The following is a 21,912-nucleotide window of genomic DNA, read 5'->3' on the forward strand; positions in this document are numbered from 1 at the left end:
CGGATATCCTCTAGAACTGCCTCCTTCAGCTTGTACTTCTCACTCTGCCTTCGGTCTTCAGGGTTGTGCCTGTGACCAAGGTTGAGAAGGTGAGTAAAACTCATGTGTGTGGAGTCGTTCAGTGAGTGTTGCAGGTCCACCCAATAATACAAACAACATCTGAGGCAAACTGACTGTAACCTGAAATTGTAACTCTTTTAAAAAAAAAATTGGGATTCCACATCAATTAAAAAAATCAAGACCTATTTGACTCATAAAATAGGGGTCTTGCAATGTCCTTTTAATTAACAACTTAGAGAAGTTGGGATGCCTGGGTGGTACAGTTGGTTAAGCAGCTCTTGGGTTTTTGGCTCAGGTCATGATACAGAACTCCATGTCAGGCTCTGTGCCCGATCCAGAGTCTGCTTGAGATTCTTTTCCCCCTCTCTCCCTCTGCCCTTGCCCTGCCACACGCACATACACGCATTCTCTCACTCATAAATAAATAAATCTTAAAAAATAAATTAAAATAAAACACAAAAAGGTAAATCAATACATCTGTACTGATAAAGTTAGAGGAGAAAGAATGGAGAAGATATCATTTAAAATAGAACAGATAAAAGTCCAATACCTATGGGACAATCATCTTTTTTTTTTTAAAGACTTATGTATTTATTTATTTGAGAGAGAGGGGGGAGGGGCAGAGGGAGAAAAAAAATCTCAAGCAGACTCTGCACTGAGTGCAGAGACCAACGTGGGACTAAATCCCATGACCCCAAGGTCATGACCTGAACCAGAACCAAGAATCAGATGTTTAAATGACCACATTCCCCTGGCAACCTCCACCCTTTTTAAAAGGGCAGTGTAATGATACTGAAAAAATATAATAAAACACATATAAGTAGAAAAAGATTCCATACTCAATGGGGATTGTTAGATTTTTGTTTAAAAAGATTTATGTATTTGAGAGAGAGAGAGAGAATCTCCAAGCAGACTCCTTGCTGGGCCCGGAGCCAAATGTGGGGCTTGATCCCAAGACCCATGAGATTATGACCTCAGTCAAAACCAAGAGTCAGACATTCAACCGACTGAGCCTTCTAGGTAGCCCAGGATTATTAAATTATAAGGAATATTAGAAAGAAGTTAATTCCCCTCCTATTGATTTGCAGACTCCATGTAATCCCAGTCAAACCCCAGCATTGGTGGTTCAGTGGTAGAATTCTCGCCTGCCCAGTCAAACCCCAACAAGGTTATTTTTCTATTTTGGGATTCTGTGTCTTTGTGTGTGTGTATACATTGACAAGATGGGACGCCTGGGTGGCTCAGTGTGTTAAATAAGCCTCTGCCTTCAGCTCAGGTCATGATCCCAGGGTCCTGGGATCCAGCCCCACACCGGGCTCTCTGCTCAACAGGGAGCCTGTTTCCTCCTCTCTATCTGTGATCTCTGTCAAATAAACAAACAAACAAATAAATAAATATTTAAATAAATAAATAAATTGACAAGATAATTTTCAGTTTTACAGAAATGCAAAGAATGAAGAATAAGATATGTTTAAGAGTACAAGGTAACAGCACTTTTTCTCTGAAAATGAGATTTATTACAAAACTACAGTAATTAAGACAACATGCTGTTGGCACAAGGACAAACAAAGCCATGGAACAGAACCCAGAACCCAGAAATACATCCACACATATACAGACACTTCATTTATAACAAAGGTGGTGTTGAAAAGTGGGGGCAAGGAGGAGGAGGGAGCAACAGTCATTTCAATAAACGCTGCTAGGGAACTGATTTCCACACGGAAATAAATTTAATTTGAACTTTACCTCACACCATATAAAAATAATTCCAATTCAAGGAGGGGTGCAGGTCTAAATATGAAAGGCCCAACAACAGAAGTAGAGGCCTGTGCTGTTTACTGTGTCGTCTGTGGCTACTGAACTGTGAGATGCAAGCATCCTAAGCAATGCATGCTACACATGTAAAAACATATGAAGGACTCTGAGTATTTAGCACAAAACAAAATGACATTAACATTTTTTATACTGAGTACAGGTTGAAATGATAGTTTGGATACACTGAGGGAAAAAACAGATGGTCATATTACCTCTTTTATTTTAGTTTTTGATACATGGCTACTAAAATATTAAAATTATTCGCATGTGGCTTTCATTTGTCATTCACATATTTCTTTGGGCAGTACTAAGAGAAGAAGAAAAATATGTTTATGATGTCACGGTAGGAAAAACCATTAATAAACAGAACTAAAAAAAAGTGGTAACTACTGAGGAAAAATGTGAGAAATCTGACTAGATTAAACATGTATTTGTGTTCAGGGTTCCTGGATGGTGCAGTCAGTTAAGTGTCCAATTCTTGCTTTGGGGTAAGCTCCTGATCTTGAGGTCCTGAGATCCAGCCCCATGCTGGGCTCCACGCTCAGTGTGGGGCCTCCCTGAGACTCTTTACCTCCTTCCATGTCCTCCCTGCCTGCTCACTTGCTCTCTCTCAAATAAACCTCGTAACAAAATTAATTTGTTTTCATCAAAAGACACTATCAACAGTGAAAAGGGAAGCAAAAAGAAGTAGCAGCTGGCATCTGCAATGCATAAAAGCAGCAAAGGGGTCATGTTCAGCGCACATAAAAAAGTTCCACACATCTATAGGAAAAAGACAAATACAGTCATCCCCCTTTATCAGCAAGGGATATATTACATGACCCCAGTGGATGCCTAAATCCACGAATATACTATATCCTATCTATACCATGTTTTTTCCTATATCTACGATAAAGTTTAATCTACAAATCAGACACAGCATGAGATTAACAATAGTTATAATAATATTCATATATAATAATAAACTAGAACAAGTGTCACAATACACTGTAATAAAAGTTGTATGAATGTGGTCTATCTCTCAAACTGTCTTACTGTCCCCTTCTTTCAATGATGTGAGATGATAAAGTGCCCATTTAGGAGATGAAGGAGGTTGAGTGACATGGGTGTTGTGACCTCACATCAGGCTACTGCTAACCTGGTGTCCACACGTCAGGAGGAGGATCACCTGTTTCGGGGACATGCCAATGACAGAACTGAAATGCTGGCAGAGGGAATCACAGATGGGGGGGCCACTCTATTCCAAAGGACAGTGGTTCTCCAAGCATGGTCTGTGGTCCCATGACAGTCCTAGACACCCTTTCAGCAAGTCCACTAGCCAAAATTATTTTCACAAATATCTAGATATCTGCCTTTTCCCATGTTGACATTTGCAGTGATGGTGCAAAAGCAATGGCGGGGTTAGCTACCTACATCTGGGCAAGAATGAAAGTTGCACAATGAAGTGTGCTAGTAGCCACCATCCTTCACTTCCACACACTTAGTTTAAAAAAGCTAAGTTCCACTAAAGAATGCCCTGGATGCATTAAAATTATTAATTGTATTAAATCTGAACCCTCAAGCACACACCTTTTAAATATTCTATGTGATGAAGAAGGGAGCACACATGAAGATTCCAGCAATGTTCTCAGTAAAGCAGTGTACACTGTGAGTGGAAGGGGCCACTGCCACCACGACATATCTGGAATGCCTGACAGACCAAACCACGGGTGTTCAGACTTGGATAGTGGACATTTTCTCAAAAATGAATAAAATGAACCTGGCAATTCAAGGAAAACAGTTGACACTACTTGTGGCGAATCAAAATCCGAGCTTTCAGGCAAAAATCAGAAGGTTAGATGGAAATCATGAATTCATCACTGTGGGCTCCAAAGCCTCTGCATTTTAAGACTTTTCTGTTGAGACTAGTGGTGATAACAGAAATACATTTCTTTTAAGATTTTATTTATTGGGATGCCTGGGTGGTTCAGCCAGTTAAGTGTCTGCCTTCAGCTCAGGTCATGGTCCCAGGGTCCTGGCCTCCCTGCTCAGCAGGGAGTCTGCTTCTCCCTCTGCCTGCTGCTCCCCCTGCTTATGCCCTCTCTGACAAATAAATAAAGATTTTATTTATTTATTTTAGAGAGAGAAGGAGAACAAACACGAGCAGGGGGCGGGGCAGAGGAAGAGGGAGAGGGAGAAGCCCAAGTAGACTCCTCACTGAGCACAGAGCCTGACCTGGGGCTGGATCCAAGACCCTGAGATCATGACCTGAGCTGAAATGAAGAGTCAGAAGCTTAACCAACTAAGTCACCAATTCACCCCACAAATATAATTTTTTTTATACTGTATAATGAAAGGTTATCAGTACCAGGAAGATCTGCCTAACCCAGTAAACCATTATTTTACAAATGCATGCTGTTAAAAAATCATCAATGTGTAAGAGATACTCATTTAGAATGCAAGAAAGACAAAGTATTTTAACCACACAGGAAAAATTCATTGATATCGTTTCATACTCTACATTGCAACTAACCATTAAGAAACCATTACTTGTCATGGTTTGAAGCAGTATCAAAAAGGAATATCCACAAATATCTGAAAAAGCTATCATACTACTTGCTTCATATACTTTCATCAAAACAATCTATAATAACAGCTGAACACAGAAGCAGATATGAGAGTCTAGCTGTCTTCTATCATCCAAACACTAAGATTTATAAAACAGTGCTACCCTACTCACGAAATTATTGTTTTTGAAAAATAGTTTTCATTTAAAAATATGCTATTGATCTTCACTTATAATCAGTTAATTATGTAAGTTCTCTATGACTCAATGATTCCTTTCCCACATGTATATACAACAGAATGTGTGAACATGTGTTCCGAGAGCATCATTCATAACAGTAAAATTTGGAAGCAACCAAAATGTAGTGTATTCAGGGGCGCCTCGGTGGCTCAGTGGGTTAAAGCCTCTGCCTTCGGCTCAGGTCATGATCCCAGAGTCCTGGGATCGAGCCCCACATCGGGCTCTCTGCTCGGCGGGGAGCCTGCTTCCACCTCTCTCTCTATTTGCCTCTGCCTACTTGTGATCTCTGCCTGTCAAATAAATAAATAAAATCTTAAAAAAAAAAAAAAAAAAAAGTAGTGGGGCGCCTGGGTGGCTCAGTGGGTTAAGCCCCTGCCTTCGGCTCGGGTCATGATCTCGGGGTCCTGGGATCGAGTCCCGCATCGGGCTCTTTGCTCAGCAGGAAGCCTGCCTCCCTCTCTCTCTCTCTCTGCCTGCCTCTCCATCTACTTGTGATTTCTCTTTGTCAAATAAATAAATAAAATCTTTAAAAAAAAAATGTAGTGTATTCAAAGAGGCAGAGAGTATATAGTGAGTATATAGTGATGAAAATGAAAAAAACTAAAACATTCATGAATCTCAAATATAATGTTGAACAAAATAAATCAGGCACAAAATAATGCACACTGTACAGTATTTTTATGAAGTTCCAAACATCAGGAAACTAGACAACAGTGTTTAGGAGCATGGCTCATAAAGAACATCGGGAGGGTGTTGACTCCACGGAGAAGGGCAGGGCTGGGAGTGGCACAAGAGGAGATCTGAGCTAAGGGTGATGCCTGTGTGGTGACCCCAAAAGGTCAGCCCTAATTGCTGAGTGACAGAGTCATTTCACCACTGAGAAACAGACTCTCAAAAGTGACCAATTAAGTCAACCTTTCTATCGAGTACACAAAACCACCTAAAACACACCAACACCAAGAGACCGAAAATAATAGTACATGAAAAGAGGGGAAGAGAAGTAGGGAGCTCACAGAGCCCCACAAACAGTGAACAAAACAGTCCTTCTGGAGAAACCACACGAGGCTTCACTACAACAAAAGAATAATACACCAAGACTGAGTCATTTTAACATGTATTCACCAGCACAGCTTTAAAATGTAGAGTAAAAATGAAAATATTTTTAAGGAAAAAAGGACAAATATATATGCAGAGGAGAGCTTAACTGCTTACTCAGTAACGGACACATTAAGTATGCTGAAAAACTAGTAAAAAACACAGAAGTAATTAAGAGCACAATTAACAAGGGGTTGAACTAATGGGGGAACAGAGTCCTCTAAATCCTGGGAACACATTTTCAAGGACACATGGAAATTCAGAAAAACTTATAACTAACTGGAGAGGAATCATTATAATAGAGATCATGACATCCAACAGCATTAAATTAAAAGTCAATAATTAAAAGTAACCCCAAAGATCTGTTTGTGTATTTACAAATACTTCTAAGCAATTCATGGTTGAAAACAGAAATAATGAAAATTGGGTAACACTTAAAACTGAGCCACTAACATTTCAAAATCTAGTACAATTAGAGATTTCCAGCAGATACCAGAGCAGAACAGAACAATAAAAACGGATGGGTGAGAACTCAGGAAGGCAAAAAAGCAACCACAGAGCAAAAAGAAAAACCAGGCACCTGGGTGACTCAGGTCATTGGGCGTCTGCCTTCAGCTCAGGTCAGGATCTGGGTCCTGAGATCGAGCCCCACACTGGACAATGGACTCTGCTCAGTGGGGAGCCTGCTTCCCTCCACCATGCCCACCCCCCACGCCTGCCTCTCTGCCTACTTGTGATCCCGTTCTCTCTCTGTCAAATAAATAAATAAAATCTTTAGAAAAAGAAGAAGAAGGAAAAAAAACCAAACAAACCAGATTTGTGGTCACAACCAGCAGGAACTGTGTGGTGATGGCCCAGGGGCTTTTTGCCTGGAAGGTGGAAAGTGGGACAGGGCTGTCTCCCTGCCTGCCCCCAAGCAGGCTCAGGTTCCCTCCCACAAGGTCTCCACGTGAGATCAGCAAGGAATTCAATTCCCTGAAGCAGTTGGTCCCCCAGAGCTGGTGCCCCAGACACCTGTCAACAGCCCTCAGAGAGGCTTAGAAATGGACAGCACCCACCTTGCGTGCACCCCACCTTGCCATGGCATCCATAGCCCTCTCTTCCAAGGACAAGAAAGTGAGAGGACCCCAGGCGTTCACTTACTGACAGATGTCTAAAATGCAGGATACTGTGGTGCGTGCCATCACCACCTTCCAATACACAAAAAACAGAACAGAACATTTTTGGAGGAACGGACAAGAATCTGCCAACACTGGAAGCCTCAGGAAGATAGAGGACAAGTAGAAGACAAGTCAGAGAGGGACCGCTCTGCTCAGCTTTCAGCTCTGCTGCTGAACACTTCCTTACCACACATGCCCAGCACTGCCTAATCATGTCTACACCACATACAACAGCAGCAATTAATGAAACAGAAAGGAGAGAGATTTAAGTTAAAAAAAAAAAAAAAAGTTTAAAAAGATTTAAATTAACTAAACTTAAGATTTGTCCTTTCTTTGAAAAGACAAAACTGACAGACTTCAGGCAAGACCAGTTCACAAAAAGAGAAAGCACAAATATAAGGGATCAAGATTTGTATGTACGGTATGATAAGAAGTGAAGACACGGTCTCCACACCATTTTATACCAGGAACTCTTAACAATTTCTCAGAATATAATTCACCAAAACTAACTGGAAAAGAAATGGAAAACCTCTTATCCACGAAAGAAACCAAACCCGGAGTTTGTTTCCCCAGAGAGACAAACTACAGGAGTGGGAGAGATGGTGACAGCTGGGAGGGACCTTGAGGTCAGAGGCGGGTATTTGAAGAATGAACAATTCTAGAGCATCTGCGCTCTCCTGGGCATGATCTTGGTGCCTAAGAAGAAAAGACTAACCCGAGCAGTGAAGCCCCAGAGAAGATGAGAGGGGAGAGGCCCCGAGAGCCCCAGGGAGGCGGGCCTCCCCTGGCTGCAAGGGTAGCAGAGACTGGGGTAAGTAGGGGTAGCCAGGGTCTGAATGTCCGCTTCGACCCCTGCCCTGGAGTGTGAAGGTTAGCAGCACCTGAGTTGGGCACAGCAAAGAGGGTGTGTGAGGTTTGGAAAGAAAGGAGAAGGGAAGGTTTGTGCTCTTTTGAGGTCAGGTCTGAAGCCAGAGCAACACGCCAAATGCCAACCCACAACCAGGAACACCACGATGTCAGCGTGCACTGGGGAGCCTAGGCCTGCAGTGTCCCCAGCAACACACCACCCGCTGGAGGGAGGGGCAGTGCTGAGCCAGGTCCCAGGCAAAGGAATCCCAGGGCTTTGCAAGCAAGAAATGGCGATGGAATCCTGGACCTCTGGCTGTTCTAGGACAACAGTGCAGTCAGAAGGTCCTGCCAGTGTGAATGGGGTGTTTCTGCAGGAAGACACAGGCCCGGATGACAAGGTCTGGGAGTGGAGGAAGTCTGCAGTGTGGCACTGTAAAGGTAGGGCGCTGGGCAAAGTCTCACTGATAATCTACCACAACCTGTGGTAACTGCCTGCTTACCTAGAAAAGAGCAGTTCCGTTCCACTCCCACTTTGTAACTCGGAGCTCCCCCCCTGGCAATAAGAAACTCCCAATGCCAGGCCCACCAGAGAGCTCAGGCAACCACGAGAGCCAGACAAGCGCACAAAGCCCCTCTGATGACAAGGGGACACACGGGCCACTTCACCTTCGGCAGACAACAGAACGCAGACAACTCTGAAGTGCGTCAGAGAATGACAACACTTGTCAAGAGCCCTTAAAGGCTAAGTGTGGCCGGTGCAACCTTGCTGGGCCCCACCCTTCTCTGGGAAGAAGACTCTTGCTGTGGGGGCAGCAGATGCCCTTCCCCCTGAGGCACAGGCCTGATCCACTTCAGGAGGGAACCAAGCTGTCCCTCACAGCAGAAAGCCACAAGTCAGGGATGCCTGGGTGGCTCAGTGGGTTAAAGACTCTGCCTTCGGCTCAGTTCATGATCTCGGGGTCCTGGGATCGACCTGAATCGGGCTCTCTGCGCAGTGGGGACCTGCTTTCCCTCTCTCTCTGTCTGCCTCTCTGCCTACTTGTGATCTCTCTGTCAAAGAAATAAATAAAATAAAATAAAAAATCTTCAAAAAAAAAAAAAGCCACAGGTCAGCCACCTTGGGGAGACGGGGGAGTGTGTCCCACCCAAGACCCCTAGAGATACTGGCAGACTCTGGCTTACATCAGGCTGGGGGTTTTGGGGGGTGGTCACTGGGAGAGAGCCGCACCTGATGTCCCAGGCACCAGGCTGCCCCAGGTTTGGGCTGAATGGGGCAGGGGGCCAGGCGGGGAAAACACCACGGGGAGGCCCAGCACCACACGAAGGGGGCCAGCATGTGCAGGGCGACTCCTTCCCAGCCCACATAAGCAGCAGGGCACAGCACACACCACCAGAGAAGCGAGCATGTGCAGCAACAAGAGCAAAGCCAGGACAGCTCCAGTGTGGCCAAAGTGAGCTGGCCCCCCAGGTGCAAAGTGGGGGTAACAACTGAATAACCAGGCCCCCGCCCCCCATGGTCTCTTCCAAGCACGGCTCAGCCTTCCACCAAACTGTCTGGGAGAAACAGAAACCAAGAACCAGCAACGTGTTAGGAAGGACTAATGACAATTCTGCACAAACTCTTCCAAAAAAGAGAGGAAGCAGGAGTACATCTCAACTCCTCTCAGGAGGCCCTGAAGGACAGTAAAGACAAGATGACGGCAAGCAAACATCCTTCATGAGCACAGACGAAAAGTCCTTGACCAACAAAAGCACATCGCCTGCAACAAAGAATGTACAAAGAATGTGCAGAGAAGGACCTGTACAAGTTTCACACAGCTTCATGCAAAACCCGAATCTGTTAACAGTGCAAACACCTGTCTGCAGCAAATGGATCAACAAAGTGGGTGCATCTCCACAACTGATCCAGCCACAGAGAGAACAAGGGACTGTCGCACAGCTCACAGCTCCCAAAAGTATCACACCCGCCTGAAGGCATCTATGTGACACTGAGAGAAAGCAAACCACAGGACAGAATCAATTCAGTGGTTACCAGCCAGGCGGGGACGGGGGGGTGGTGGTGTTACTAACATGACCAGGGAAACTTCTGGGGTGATGAAAATATTCTACATTGTAACTGAAGTAGTGGTGCTTACACAACTGTAAAATCTGTCAGAACTCACTGAACTATATATACACACTTCAAAAGAATTTTACTAGATGTAAATTATATCTCAATTTTTAAAAAAAGGCCAGCAATTTTAGCCAGCTTGGCCAAAGGCACCAACTTTATAAAAGTAGCAGAAGGTCTAAGTCTGCAAACACAGTGCCCAGAGTCACTTTTTTGGTGAGAGAAAGCCTCGTCTGACAAGGCGGTATCCAGGGCAACTTCCAGCAGATCATAGCTGTTTCCACTGGCCACCCTTCCTGCCTGTGCCGGCCAGGCTGCAAGGGCGCAGCAGGGTCGCATGGAGGAGACAAGTCCGGCAGCAGGACAGGCACACGCACACTGGCCAGCACCACTGCACCACCGCCCTCCAGAACAGCCCAGCTAAGGTAATGCTTTCGGAGGCCCCGGAAAGGAAACTAAAAGGAAAGTAAAACAATACAGCAGTAAAAGCAAGAAGACCCAAGGGAGAACCACTGGGACTGATGAGGCCATCTTCTTAACCTTGCTATGGGGCTCCGAGGTTTCTTCCCTTCCACGCTTGTTGGTTCACCCAGAAACCGTGCTTCCTAGAACAGGCCGGGCTAAGCATGGCTCCTGGCTAGAAAACACACAAAACCTGCTGCCCTTGTGGGGTGTATAGGCCAGTGAAGGGCACAAGCAAAATGAAGAAGTTGACTGTGCTAAGGAGAATACGACGCAGGGGAATGGGGCACAACAGGGGAGGTGGGGTGAGAAGTACATTTTTATCCCGATAAACGATGCAGTCTCAAGGTTTAGCTGTTCACATCCCAGCGCAGACTTGTGGTTGGGCACTGCCTTCTAGGAAGCCCTAGATCAGAGGTCCCCAGCACAGCAGCTGGCAGGAGGGAGGCTGGGGAGACCAGGGAGACCGGAGATGAGATCGACTCGCAGTGTGCAGCAGCGCCCAGGGAGTGGCCCAGGCACCACATGGGCCTGGACAGCAGGCCCCGGACACAAGAGTGTGTGCTGCCGGTGGGTGCTGGTATTGGCGGCGACGTGCAGGGACGTGTCAGAAGAGCTCAGAAAACAGCTGCCCACAGGCAGAAGTAAAAGCAAGAGAAAAGCCCTAGAATGTGGGGTCTCACATGCTTGCAAAAGCCAAGTCCTTCGAGAACCTAAAGAGCAGACTCAAAGCCCTTTCAGGCACATAGCCCGAGACACACGTCTGGGCCAAAGAGCAGACTAAGGCTATGGCCTTTCCATATAAGCCTGAACACCTCAAGAATGACTCCATTCAGCTGAGGCAAGAAATCAAGAAAAAATAGGGTCGGTAAATCTAGGCTTGAGAACTGTGTCCGGAAAAAATTTCAGGTGAGTTACCAGCACATGGACTGGCCAGAACCAAAGACTGTAACAGCTTCTGAGCTTTCCAGCAAAGGGCATTGCCAAAGACATCTTGAGGTCAGATGAAAAAAAGCCAAAACACATCCTTTGGGCCCCCTAAGCTTGCTGACCAAGTTGTGAGACCAAGGAGGGGAGGTCCCCTCCTACTTCCCACAGGTGTAGACAGAAGACCACGAGGAAAACTCCAGAGGGTAGAGCAAGGGACCAGAAGATGGAGTAAGAGGGGTTTCCTTCCAGAATGCTAACCCCGATTATTTATTTCACTGTCCACTGAGCTATGTAATTCACAGGGTAAGAAAGCCGACAAGCCCATGCACCCTGGGCTGGGCACTCACCGACGGCTGGTCAAGGCCACTGTGCCGCTCCTCCTTCTCCACAGTCCGCCGGCAGTCCGGGCACACCCACAGGGGCAGGTGCAGCACGCTGTTGCCCTTGGGAGCCATGGAGAGGGCCAATTTGCTCGCAGTCTTAATTCCACTCTCTAAGAATGAAGAGTCCTTTCGCTCACTTCTGCACAGAAGACAATAATCCCCGGCGGGATACGGTGGTGTTCTATGATTCATGCCAAAATTAAAAGGAGTCTGGAATAGAAAAAAAAAAAAAAAGTTTCTATTTTCAGAACATGATCCACAAAGCCAAGATCACACTTAAAAATACAATACAGTTTTAAACCTACTACATACATGTATGTTTCCATAAACAACAGGGAACTTGTTAAATAAAATTATATCCAGTAAACTAAAAACTCATAAAACTTTGAAGAAAAAGACCACAAAAAAACATCTTAGTAAGAGTTTGAAAACTGTCCAATTGGCCCCTTCGCCCATATTTCTGTATTACTCTCCCTCCACCCTGCGAAGGATCCATCTCTGTCTTCACATGACACCTGGATTCTTGGCAGAGTTTAAAGCCACTATTTCAGAGGTGTGTGCAAACGAGGGCTCACACCCAAGGCAGGTATTCTGGCTGAAGTGTATGTGTGCAGATCCCAACCATGTCAGAGGTGGTGTTCCAGCTCCAGAAGGAAGGTAAACATCAGCAGTCCAGCAGCACCACACATCCAAGACCCAGCCTCCCTTCCAGCTCAGCAACAGCTCTGCTCACTTTATCTCCAGCTACCCAATTTCAATGTCTGCTTTTTCATATAGGTAAGAGGCAAGATCATTACCCTAGATTCTCTTCAAAAGATTATCAATCACCCTATCAGAAAAGGAAAAGTAGACTTAAAAACACACAAACAAGTCTCACAGATTTAAAACAGGCCTGGAGTCACAAGGTCAGCAAGCAGGGGCAAGACTTGAATCCAACTCAGTGTGAACCCATGATGGGTCATTTGCACAGAGGAAATGCCCTGCAAATCCTGAAGAGAGGTTCAAGAGAGGTTCACCTGGGCAGCAGGTGAGCAGGAAGCTAGGCATGGCCTTCCAGAGGCAGGCACAACTCTGCCAAGGTTCCAAGCCAGAGCACAGGTTGGGATCAAGGTAAGAGAACTCCCCCAGGCCTCTGTTGCTGCCATTCCCAGCCACGGGACACAGGGGGTGCAAAGGGGGACCAGGACCAATGCCAAGGTTATTCAGGCTAGAACCTCAAAGTATTTTCTAAAGTCTCCAGTTCCACCCAAAGGCTCCCCTAATACCTTACCCAACCCTGCCCAGCCAGCAGCCCAGCTGTTTCCCTGACCCACAGCTCTCTCCCTGTTTTCCTGCACCAAGGGTCACACAGGTCTTTTGCTGTGCTGGTTAGCTGGACTTCAAGTGTGCCTTTCCATGACCAGCTCCACAGCCAAGTGAGTACTCTCAAAAGCCACAGGCTCCGTCTCTAAAGCCCAGGATGGCTGGCAGGCAGTCAGGTGCTTACACAGTGGGGCTGAATGAATAAATGAATGAACGAGTTAACTAAAAGAGCAAAAAAACGGCACCACTAAGACTTGCACATATATTTTTACCTGCCTTTATAATCCAAGGACCAAAACTGCTTACACCTGTCACATCTGCAGCTTCCATGGATTTAACCAAACCCACCTCAGAAGCCACTCGAATGTCTGGGCTGTGAGGCAAGGGAACCGAGTACTATATCCCAGTAAATAGTATTCTAGAAAGCTCCAGACTACCCCTCCAACCACGGCATACCATGAGAGGGGAGGTCTTTTTCTGTCCAGATCCAAGATGCAGAAATTAGACAATTTCCAAAATCACCCTATGTAACTGATTTACAAATTGATTTACCCTATGCTGATTTCCAAAATGAACCCTATGTAAAACCATCTCTTGTTCCTCAGCCTAGGAAAAAAAAAGCCCCATCATTAATAGAATAGCCACAGCCTTCAGATCTTTCTAGGCCACCTTTTTATTCAGAAGGAGTTGCTGGGCTTTAATGCTATGAAGTCTCCCAGCCAGAGATCAGAAGAGCCATACCTGACCTGAGGTAACCAGTTTAACCCCAGATCATCTGTCCATCTACCCACCGGTCAGCCTGTCTGTCCAGTATTTACTGAGAGATACCATGTGCCAAGGCACTCGTCCAGGTACTGGGGACACAGCAATAACTACAAGTTACTTGCCCACAGGGAACTTATATCACTGTCAAAGACAAAGACTACAAATAAGACAGATAAGGAAAAAATACCAAACATTAGACAGTGGTCACTCAGAAGGCAAAATATATAGAGCAGGCAGTAGTGTCTAGGGTTGGGAACAATGCCTTCCCATTTAGGATAGCCCATTTAGTAAGTACTTCCTTAAGGAGACACCTGATGTCTGGGGCTGGTGGAAGCCACACAGGTACCCAAGAAAGGGATACCCCTGAGAGCAAGCAGAAAGGCCCTGGGGCAGGAGGCCAGAGAGGGGAAGGGGGAAGTGCTACCAGGACAATGAGGCTATATGTGGGGAAGAGACAAGATAGGAACAGGTGATCAGGGAGAGTGGACAAGACTGCTAAGGAGGCAGATGTTGGGGACAAGAGGAGGAGGAAAGGCAGAAACAAGCCTTTCTCAAACGGAGTGCAGGAAAGAGCTCCGAGATGATGAAGCCCTCTGCCATAAACATTTGGAATACATGCTGTGCCAGGCATCCTGACAGGTTAGATCACAAAAGCAACTACGAATAACCCAAAGGGCCTGCTGGCTCCAGAGACACATCGGACAGGCAAACTCAGACAGAAGCCCCGTCATCCACTGGGGGTACAGAACAGAGCCACAAGGACGTTGTTTCAACAAGGGTGAGGCGAAGCTGAGGCCCAGAAGCTAAGGCCAAACAGAATCAGATGGAGCCCTGTGCACATCTGGGAAAGGAGCACTGCTAGCAGAGGCCACGGCTGTGTGCTCGCTAAAGGGCCAAAACGGAGGCCGGGGGCACTGCCAGGGCAAGGGGGAAGAGTGGTGGCTGCTCACCGGGGCTGGGAGCCAGGGAGAGAGACCTAAGTGTTCGTGGAAGGGCACGTATGAGCCAGCTGGCATCTTAAAAAGAAACTTGACTATGTCAAAAATGAACTCTGGCAGAGGGAAGGCAGCTCCCGGCAGGTCCAGGCACAAGCAGGGCCATGCAGGAACAGAGCGGTCAGACTCAGGAGTGCTGCAGGCACAGCCACAGGGCTCGACTGCCAACAGACCCGAGGACAGGCGTGCCAGACACAGCCAGACAGGTGGGGCCAGTGGGAAGAACCAAGGCTTTGCTTTAGATGTTGTATGCACGAAGTTTGTATCAACCAACCAAGCAATGTGGTAGGCTTGTTCTGCACAAGTGAGACACTAGAGGAACAAGTCCCAGCGAGATGTATGATTTGGGATCACCACTCGAAGCTAGACCAGATGATCCAAGGAGAGAGGGCGGACAACATCCTGAACCAAAGTCAGAACTTTAACGCTTGACCAGTGTGTCCAAGTATAAAGCTGGTCTTCTCAAGGGTGGCAACCTCTACTCCCCACGCCTTCTTCAGACAAAGCAAGTACAGAGTACTACAAGAAACATATGTGACTAAAATTCAAATTAACCAAATAACTCGTGCCTCACCGCGTGGTTACTCTCCGATCTGTGATTAAATGGGAGGTATAAATATAAACACCACTAATTCTTTTAAAAGGATTTACAGGTATACTGAAGTATGACCAGGTAGAAGAAGCTGAAGATATCTGAAGAACGCAATCAGAACAGTCCTGACATATATACACACACACACCTGTGAAACCACAGTAACTTGCCCTCCAAGTTTCTTTGTGCCCCTCTGTACCCGCTTCTTCCTCACTCCAGTCTCTTCTATCCCCACTCACAGGTGACCACTGGACTGAGTTCTGTGTGTCTCCATTACTACACAGCTTCTAGAACTGTATATAAGTTGGAGCACCTGGGTGGCTCTCAGGTTATGATCTCAGGGCTGTGAGTTCAAGCCACGTGCTGGCCCCACATTGGGTGTGGGGCCTACTTTAAAGGAAAAAAAAAATCAACTTTTGGTCTTACGGATTTTCCATATTTTAAAAAATGTTTGTTTTGTTGATTTTTGTTTTTATGGTATTATTTACTTTTGGGGGTTACTTCGGGTGTAACTGGCTCCTTCTCATGGTGGAAGCAAAGTCATTCAGCCCTTCCTCTTGCATAAAGAGGTGGTTAGTGCGAGCATCTCCACACGGCGCGTTGGCAGCAGTCTGCAAACGCTGAGATGCTGTGTTTTCATTCTCATTAGGTCCAAAATACTTCCCAACCATCCTCTGGACTTCTTTGGTTCATGAGCTGTTTGACGTGTGTTACGGTTTCCTCATGTGTATGGTTTTCTGCTAGTGATTTCTAATATAATTCCATGTAGTCAAAAAAGCTGCTTTGTACAATTTTTAATTCTTAGTCAAGATTTTTCATGGCTCAGAATACGGTCTATTTTGGTAAATGTTTGACATTTACTTTAATGTGTAAGCATGCTGCTATTGTAGGGCAGTGTTCTATAAACCCCTCTCAGGCCAAGTTGGCTAACAGTCTCATTCGTCTTCTATACCCTCAGTGATTTTCTGTTTACTTGTTCTATCAATTTCTGAGAGGTCTTAAAATCTCCAACCATAATTTTGTATTTGTCTATTTTTCCCTGAAGTCCTATCAGTTTTTTGTCCACATATTTTGAAGCTTTGTTATTAGGTGCAAAGACATTTAGGACTATTATATCCTCTTGATAAACTGACCCCTAAATCGGCATGAAAGTATTCTCTTTAGCCCCGCTAATATTCCTTGCTCTAGTGTCTGTTTTTCTGTTCACTACATAGCCAAATTTCCTCTCACTTATAAAAGCAAAGCATGTCTTTCCATATCACTTTATTTGTAACCTATTTGCATCTTTATGTTTAAGCATGTTACAGCAGAAATCATATCATTGGGTCTTGATTTTTTCCCAACCTCATGATCTTTTAAAACTGGGATGTTGGGGTGCCTGGGTGGCTCAGTGTTGGTTAAGGCCTCTGCCTTCGGCTCAGGTTGTGGTGTCAGGGTCCTGGGATAGGGCCCCACACTGGGCTCTCTGCTCAGTGGGAGCCTGCTTCCCCTTTCTCGCTACCTGCCTCTCTGTGTACTCATGATCTCTCTTTGTCAAAATAAATAAATAAAAATTTTTTAAAAATTGGGATGCTTAGACCATTTATGTCAAATATAATTATGAGATATGGTTAAGTTTATTAAACTTACCATCTAATTTTTTATTTTTCTGGTGACACACTTGTTTTTATTCCTCTTCCTCTTTTTCTACTTTTTAAAAATTGAGTATTTTTTATAACTGTATTTTATCTTGCTGGACTGTGACCTACACTTTTCCATTTGGACTGTTTGCTTCAGTGTCACAGTGTACATTTTAAAAAAAATTATTAACATATAATGTATTATTTGTTTCGGGGTACAGGCCTGTGATTCATCAGTCTTACACAACACCTGGTGCTCACCTTAACACATGCCCTCCCCAGTGTCCATCACCCAGCCACCCCATCCCTCCACCTGCCTTCCCTCCAGCAACCCTGTTTGTTTCCTGAGATTAAGAGTCCCTTATGGTTTGTCTCCCTCTCTGGTTTCATCTTGTTTCATTTTGTCCTCTCTTTCCCTATGATCCTCTGCCTTGTTTCTTAAATTCCAAATATCAGTGAAATATGAGAACTGTCCTTTGATTGACTTATTTCACTTAGCATAATATCCTCTAGTTCCATCCAAGTCACTGCAAATGGCATGGTTTCAATTTTTGATGGCTGCATAATATTCCACGGTGGGTAGGTACATATATCTATCTATATAGATAGATTTTTGAGAGAGAGAGAGAGAAAGCATGAGAAGGAGAGGGTCAGAGGGAGAAGCAGACTCCCCGTGGAGCTGGGAGCACAAATCGGGACTTGATCCCAGGACTCCAGGATCACAACCTGAGCTGAAGGCAGTCACCCAAACAATCTAGCTACAAAGGTGCCCCTAGACAGACCTCCTTTATCCATTCATCTGTCAATGGACATCAGGGCTCTTCCCATAGTTGGGTTATTCTGGACATTACTGCTATAAATACTGGGATGCACGTGCCCCTTCGGATCACTACATTTCTCTCTTTGGGGTAAATACCCAGCACTGCAATTGCTGGGTGACAGGGTAGCTCTATTTTCAACTTTTTGAGGAACCTCCATGCTGTTTTCCAGAGTGGCTGCACCAGCTTCCATTCCCACCAACAGTGTAGGAGAGTTCCCATTTCTCCACATCTGTGCCAACATCTGTCGTTTCCTGACTTGTTAATTTTAGCCATTTGGACTGGTGTGAGGTGGTATCCCATTGTAGTTTTGATTTGTATTTCCTTGACGCCAAGTGATATGAACACTCTTTCATGTGTCTGTTGGCCATCGGGATGTCTTCTTTGCAGAAATGTCTGTTCATGTCCTCTGCCCATTTCTTGATTGGATTATTTGTTTCTTGGGTGCTGAGTTTGATAAGTTCTTTATAGATGCTGGATACCAGCCCTTTATCTGATATGTCATTTGCAAGTATCTTCTCCCATTCTCTTGGTTGTCTTTGGTTTTGTCCACTGTTTCCTTCATTGTGCAAAAGCTTTTTATCTTAGGGCACCTGGGTGGCTGAGTGGTTAAGTACCTGCCTTCAGCTCAGGTCATAATCCCGGGGTCCTGGGATCAAGCCCGCACTAAGCTCCCTGCTCAGCAGGAAGCCTACTTCTCCCTCTCCCACTCCCTCTGCTTGTGTTCCCTCCCTTGCTGTGTCTTTCTCTGTCAAACAAATCAATAAAATCTTTAAAAAAAAAAAAAGTGGAGAGGGGCAGGGGTGGGGGGAAAAAAAAAGTTCTTTATCTTGGTGAACTCCCAACAGTTTAATTTTGCCTTTGTTTCCTATGCCTTTGTCGATTTGTCTAGGAAGAAGTTGTTGCAGCAGATGTTGAAGAGATTGCTGCCTGTGTTCTCCTCAAGAATTCTGATAGGTTCCTGTCTCACACTGAGGTCATTCACCCATTTTGAGTCTATTTTTGTGTATGGGGTAAGGAATTGGTCCAATTTCATTCTTCTGCATGTGGCTGTCCAATTTTCCCAACACTATTTGTTGAAAAGACTGTCTTTTTTCCATTGGACATTCTTTCTTGCTTTGTCTAAGATTAGCTGACCATAGAGCTAAGGGTCCATTTCTGGTTCTTTATACTGTTCCATTGATCTATGTGTCTGTTTTTGTGCCAGTACCAAATCATCCCAGTGTACATTTTAACCTACCACAATCGGCCATCAAGTAAAGCTTTATGACTGTGCACACAAGAGCCCTACGTTCCCTTTCCTGGCCTTGGTGGTACTCTTGTCAGACGTTATCTCTACATAAAAGCCCTATAATGCATTGTTGGTTTTGCTTTTCTTTTTTTTTGAAGATTTTATTTTTACGTAACCTCTATGTCCAATGTGGGGCCTGAACTCATGACCAACATCAAGAGTCGCACGCTCTACAGACTGAGCCAGCCAGGCTCACCATTGTTTTTGCTTTAAATAGACAATTGTATTTTAAAGTAAGAGAGAAGGTATTTTCCCCATACAGTTCCAATCTCCAGCGTCCTTCTTGTCCCTACGTAAACCCAGACTGCAGTCCGGTGTCATTTCTCCTAAGCTCAGAGCTTCCTTTACCATACCCTGTGATGAAGACCCACTGGCCATGAATTCTTTCAGCTTTTAACATCTGAAAAAAAAATTTTTTTTAAGATTTTATTTATTTATTTGACAGAGATCACATGTAGGCAGAGAGAGAGAGGAGGAAGCAGGCTCCCCACTGAGCAGAGAGCCCGATGCGGGACTTGATCCCAGGACCCCGAGATCATGACCCGAGCCGAAGGCAGCGGCCTAACCCACTGAGCCACCCAGGCGCCCCACATCTGAAAATTTTTTATCTGATCTTCACTTCTGAAAGATATTTCTGTAGTTTAGAATTCTAGTATGCTTTTCCCTTTCTGTACTTTAAAGCTATTCTTTCTCCATTTTCTAGCTTGCATGACTTCTCATGAGAAGTTTACTATCTTTGTCATTGTTCAGGACGTATGCATCTTTGTCATTGTTCAATACGTATGCATTTTTTCTTTAACCACTGTTCTCAGTAATGATGATGACAATGGTGACAACACAATGATGACATGTTGTGGTGTATTTTCTTTATCTTTCTCATGCCTGAGGCTTACTGAGCTTCTTGGGATCTGTGGATTCACAGTATTCAACAATTGTACATTTTCCAGCCATTACTCCTTCAAATATCTTTCCATATTCCCTATACCCACTCTCTCTTTCAGGGACTCCAATGACACATACACATGCAGTGGGCCATATGAATGAAGTTGTTTCAAGGCTCATAGACACTCACAGTTCTTTTTGGATACCTTCTATTGCTATCTCCTCAAGTTCATTAATCTTCACTCAGGCAGTTAATCTGTTACTGCAATCTGCAATCTGTTACTAAGCCTCACGTAATGTATTTTTCATCTCAGACACTGTAGTATGCAACTCCAGAAGTTCATTTGGGCTTCTTTACTTTCTGTGTTTCTTCTTAACATGTTCCTGCTTTCCTCTATTTTCTTGAATACGCAAAGTATAGCAATAACTACTGTGTTAATGTCTATCTTATAAGTCTACTATATGTGTCATTTCTGAATCTGTTTCTATTTATTTATTTTGAACTTCATCATGGGCTGTATTTGCTTGCTTATGTCTCTGTATGTCTGGTGATTTTTGACTAGACTGTGAATTTAACTGTGTTAGACAATGGGTGTTGTTTTACTCCTTCAAATATTTCTGGGCTTTGTTGTGGGCCATACTTAGCTTATAGGAAGAGTCTGGTCCTTTCAAGGCTTGCCTGTAAGATTTGGGAGGTGGGATCCGAGTTTTTTAATGTTTTTTGTTTGTTTGTTTGTTTGTTTGTTTGTTTTAAATCTAATCGGCTTTATTAAGTGATTCATGAATCAGGAGCATCCTATTTGGCAAGTAAAGAGAGAGGCCCCAGGATTAGAGCACCTTTAATCTTTCCCACTACTGAGGCAATACCCTTGTGACTTCGCTGTGTGTTACAATATTCTCCCATTCTGGCTGGTGAGAACACAACCCGTTTGGGGTCCTGTACAAGCTCTGAAGATTGTTCCACCACTTACTTCCTGGGTTCTCTCCCTGATACACGAGTTTCCAAAGTACGTGTGCTCATCAATACCCAGGTGAATATTCAAGGAAAACCATGCAGCTCTCCAGAACTCTCTTTTTCTCTCTGCAGCCCTCTCTTCTCTGGTACTCTGCCCTGCAAATTCACTTTGGCCTCCCCAAGTTCTTGGCTGCTTTCCTGAACCCAAAGAACCACCAGGTCTCTCTGGGTTATTCCCTCCTTTCTTTCTAAACCATGGCCCCAATTTCTCTCCAGACAGTAAGCTTGGCTAACCCTAAGCTTGTTTAATTTATTTTCTGTCTCTCAAGGGTCACTGACCTGCACTGTCTGCTGTCCAATATTAGAATACTGCTATTTTGAGGTATCTTGTCCTTCATTTAGTTGTTTAAGGCAGGAGGATAAATCCAGTCTGTTTAATATTCTTAAAAAAATAAATGTACCAGAATAAACACTAAACATGTGTCATCCCCCATGTCCATAAGATATATTTATATATAAGTATTTATTTACTTACATAAGATGCTATGTTGTAACAGAGAAATTTTTCCACAAGAGAATGTACTTATTCCTAAGTAGACAATATTGCTGAAAACACTCAAGAATGCCCCCAACAACTGAGTTCTACACCTATGATGTAAGATATTTTACCCTTTCTGAGTAAACTGGTTTTCCACTCTGGTATAAGCTATCATTTGTGGCCAATGTGTATGTGTAATAAAAGATACCAAATTCATTTCCTTGCTGGGCTTATCTCTAGTTCTAAAAGTAATTGCCAAAAAGAAATTTTTATTTAAAGACTTTACATGTAAACTCATTATAGACACAAAGAAAACACAGTGCCTCAGAACATAAAAACACATGGTGGTCAGGTGATGGTGGCGCATCTCAGGTCACACAGCCCACTGGAGGCTGAAGCCAGGATTCTCATGTACATAAAACACAAAACAAATGTGCCTGCTTTTGTCCCATTAGTGTCTCCTGCCTCGGACACTACACAGTTGTCTCTTCCCGACTGATCCCCAG

The 21,912-nt window shown here is 44.5% G+C and overlaps 1 protein-coding gene across 10 annotated transcripts in view; it reads right to left on the reverse strand.

Annotated features, from left to right (window-relative positions):
- FAM193A (family with sequence similarity 193 member A) overlaps nucleotides 1–21,912 on the reverse strand; it is a 166,975-nt gene that overhangs the window by 87,258 nt on the left and 57,805 nt on the right. For all 10 annotated transcript variants that reach the window (XR_014310715.1, XR_014310716.1, XR_014310717.1 and 7 more), the window contains one exon: nucleotides 11,614–11,859. Coding sequence is in view for 7 of the 10 variants with exons in the window: in XM_082727057.1 (XP_082583183.1) it covers nucleotides 11,614–11,859 (246 nt within the window). In the remaining 3 variants the exon portion in view is untranslated. The remainder of the gene's footprint in view (nucleotides 1–11,613; nucleotides 11,860–21,912) is intronic.

The sequence above is a fragment of the Mustela nivalis genome, assembly GCF_964662115.1.
Source record: "Mustela nivalis genome assembly, chromosome: 4".
NCBI classification, from domain to species: Eukaryota; Metazoa; Chordata; class Mammalia; order Carnivora; family Mustelidae; genus Mustela; species Mustela nivalis.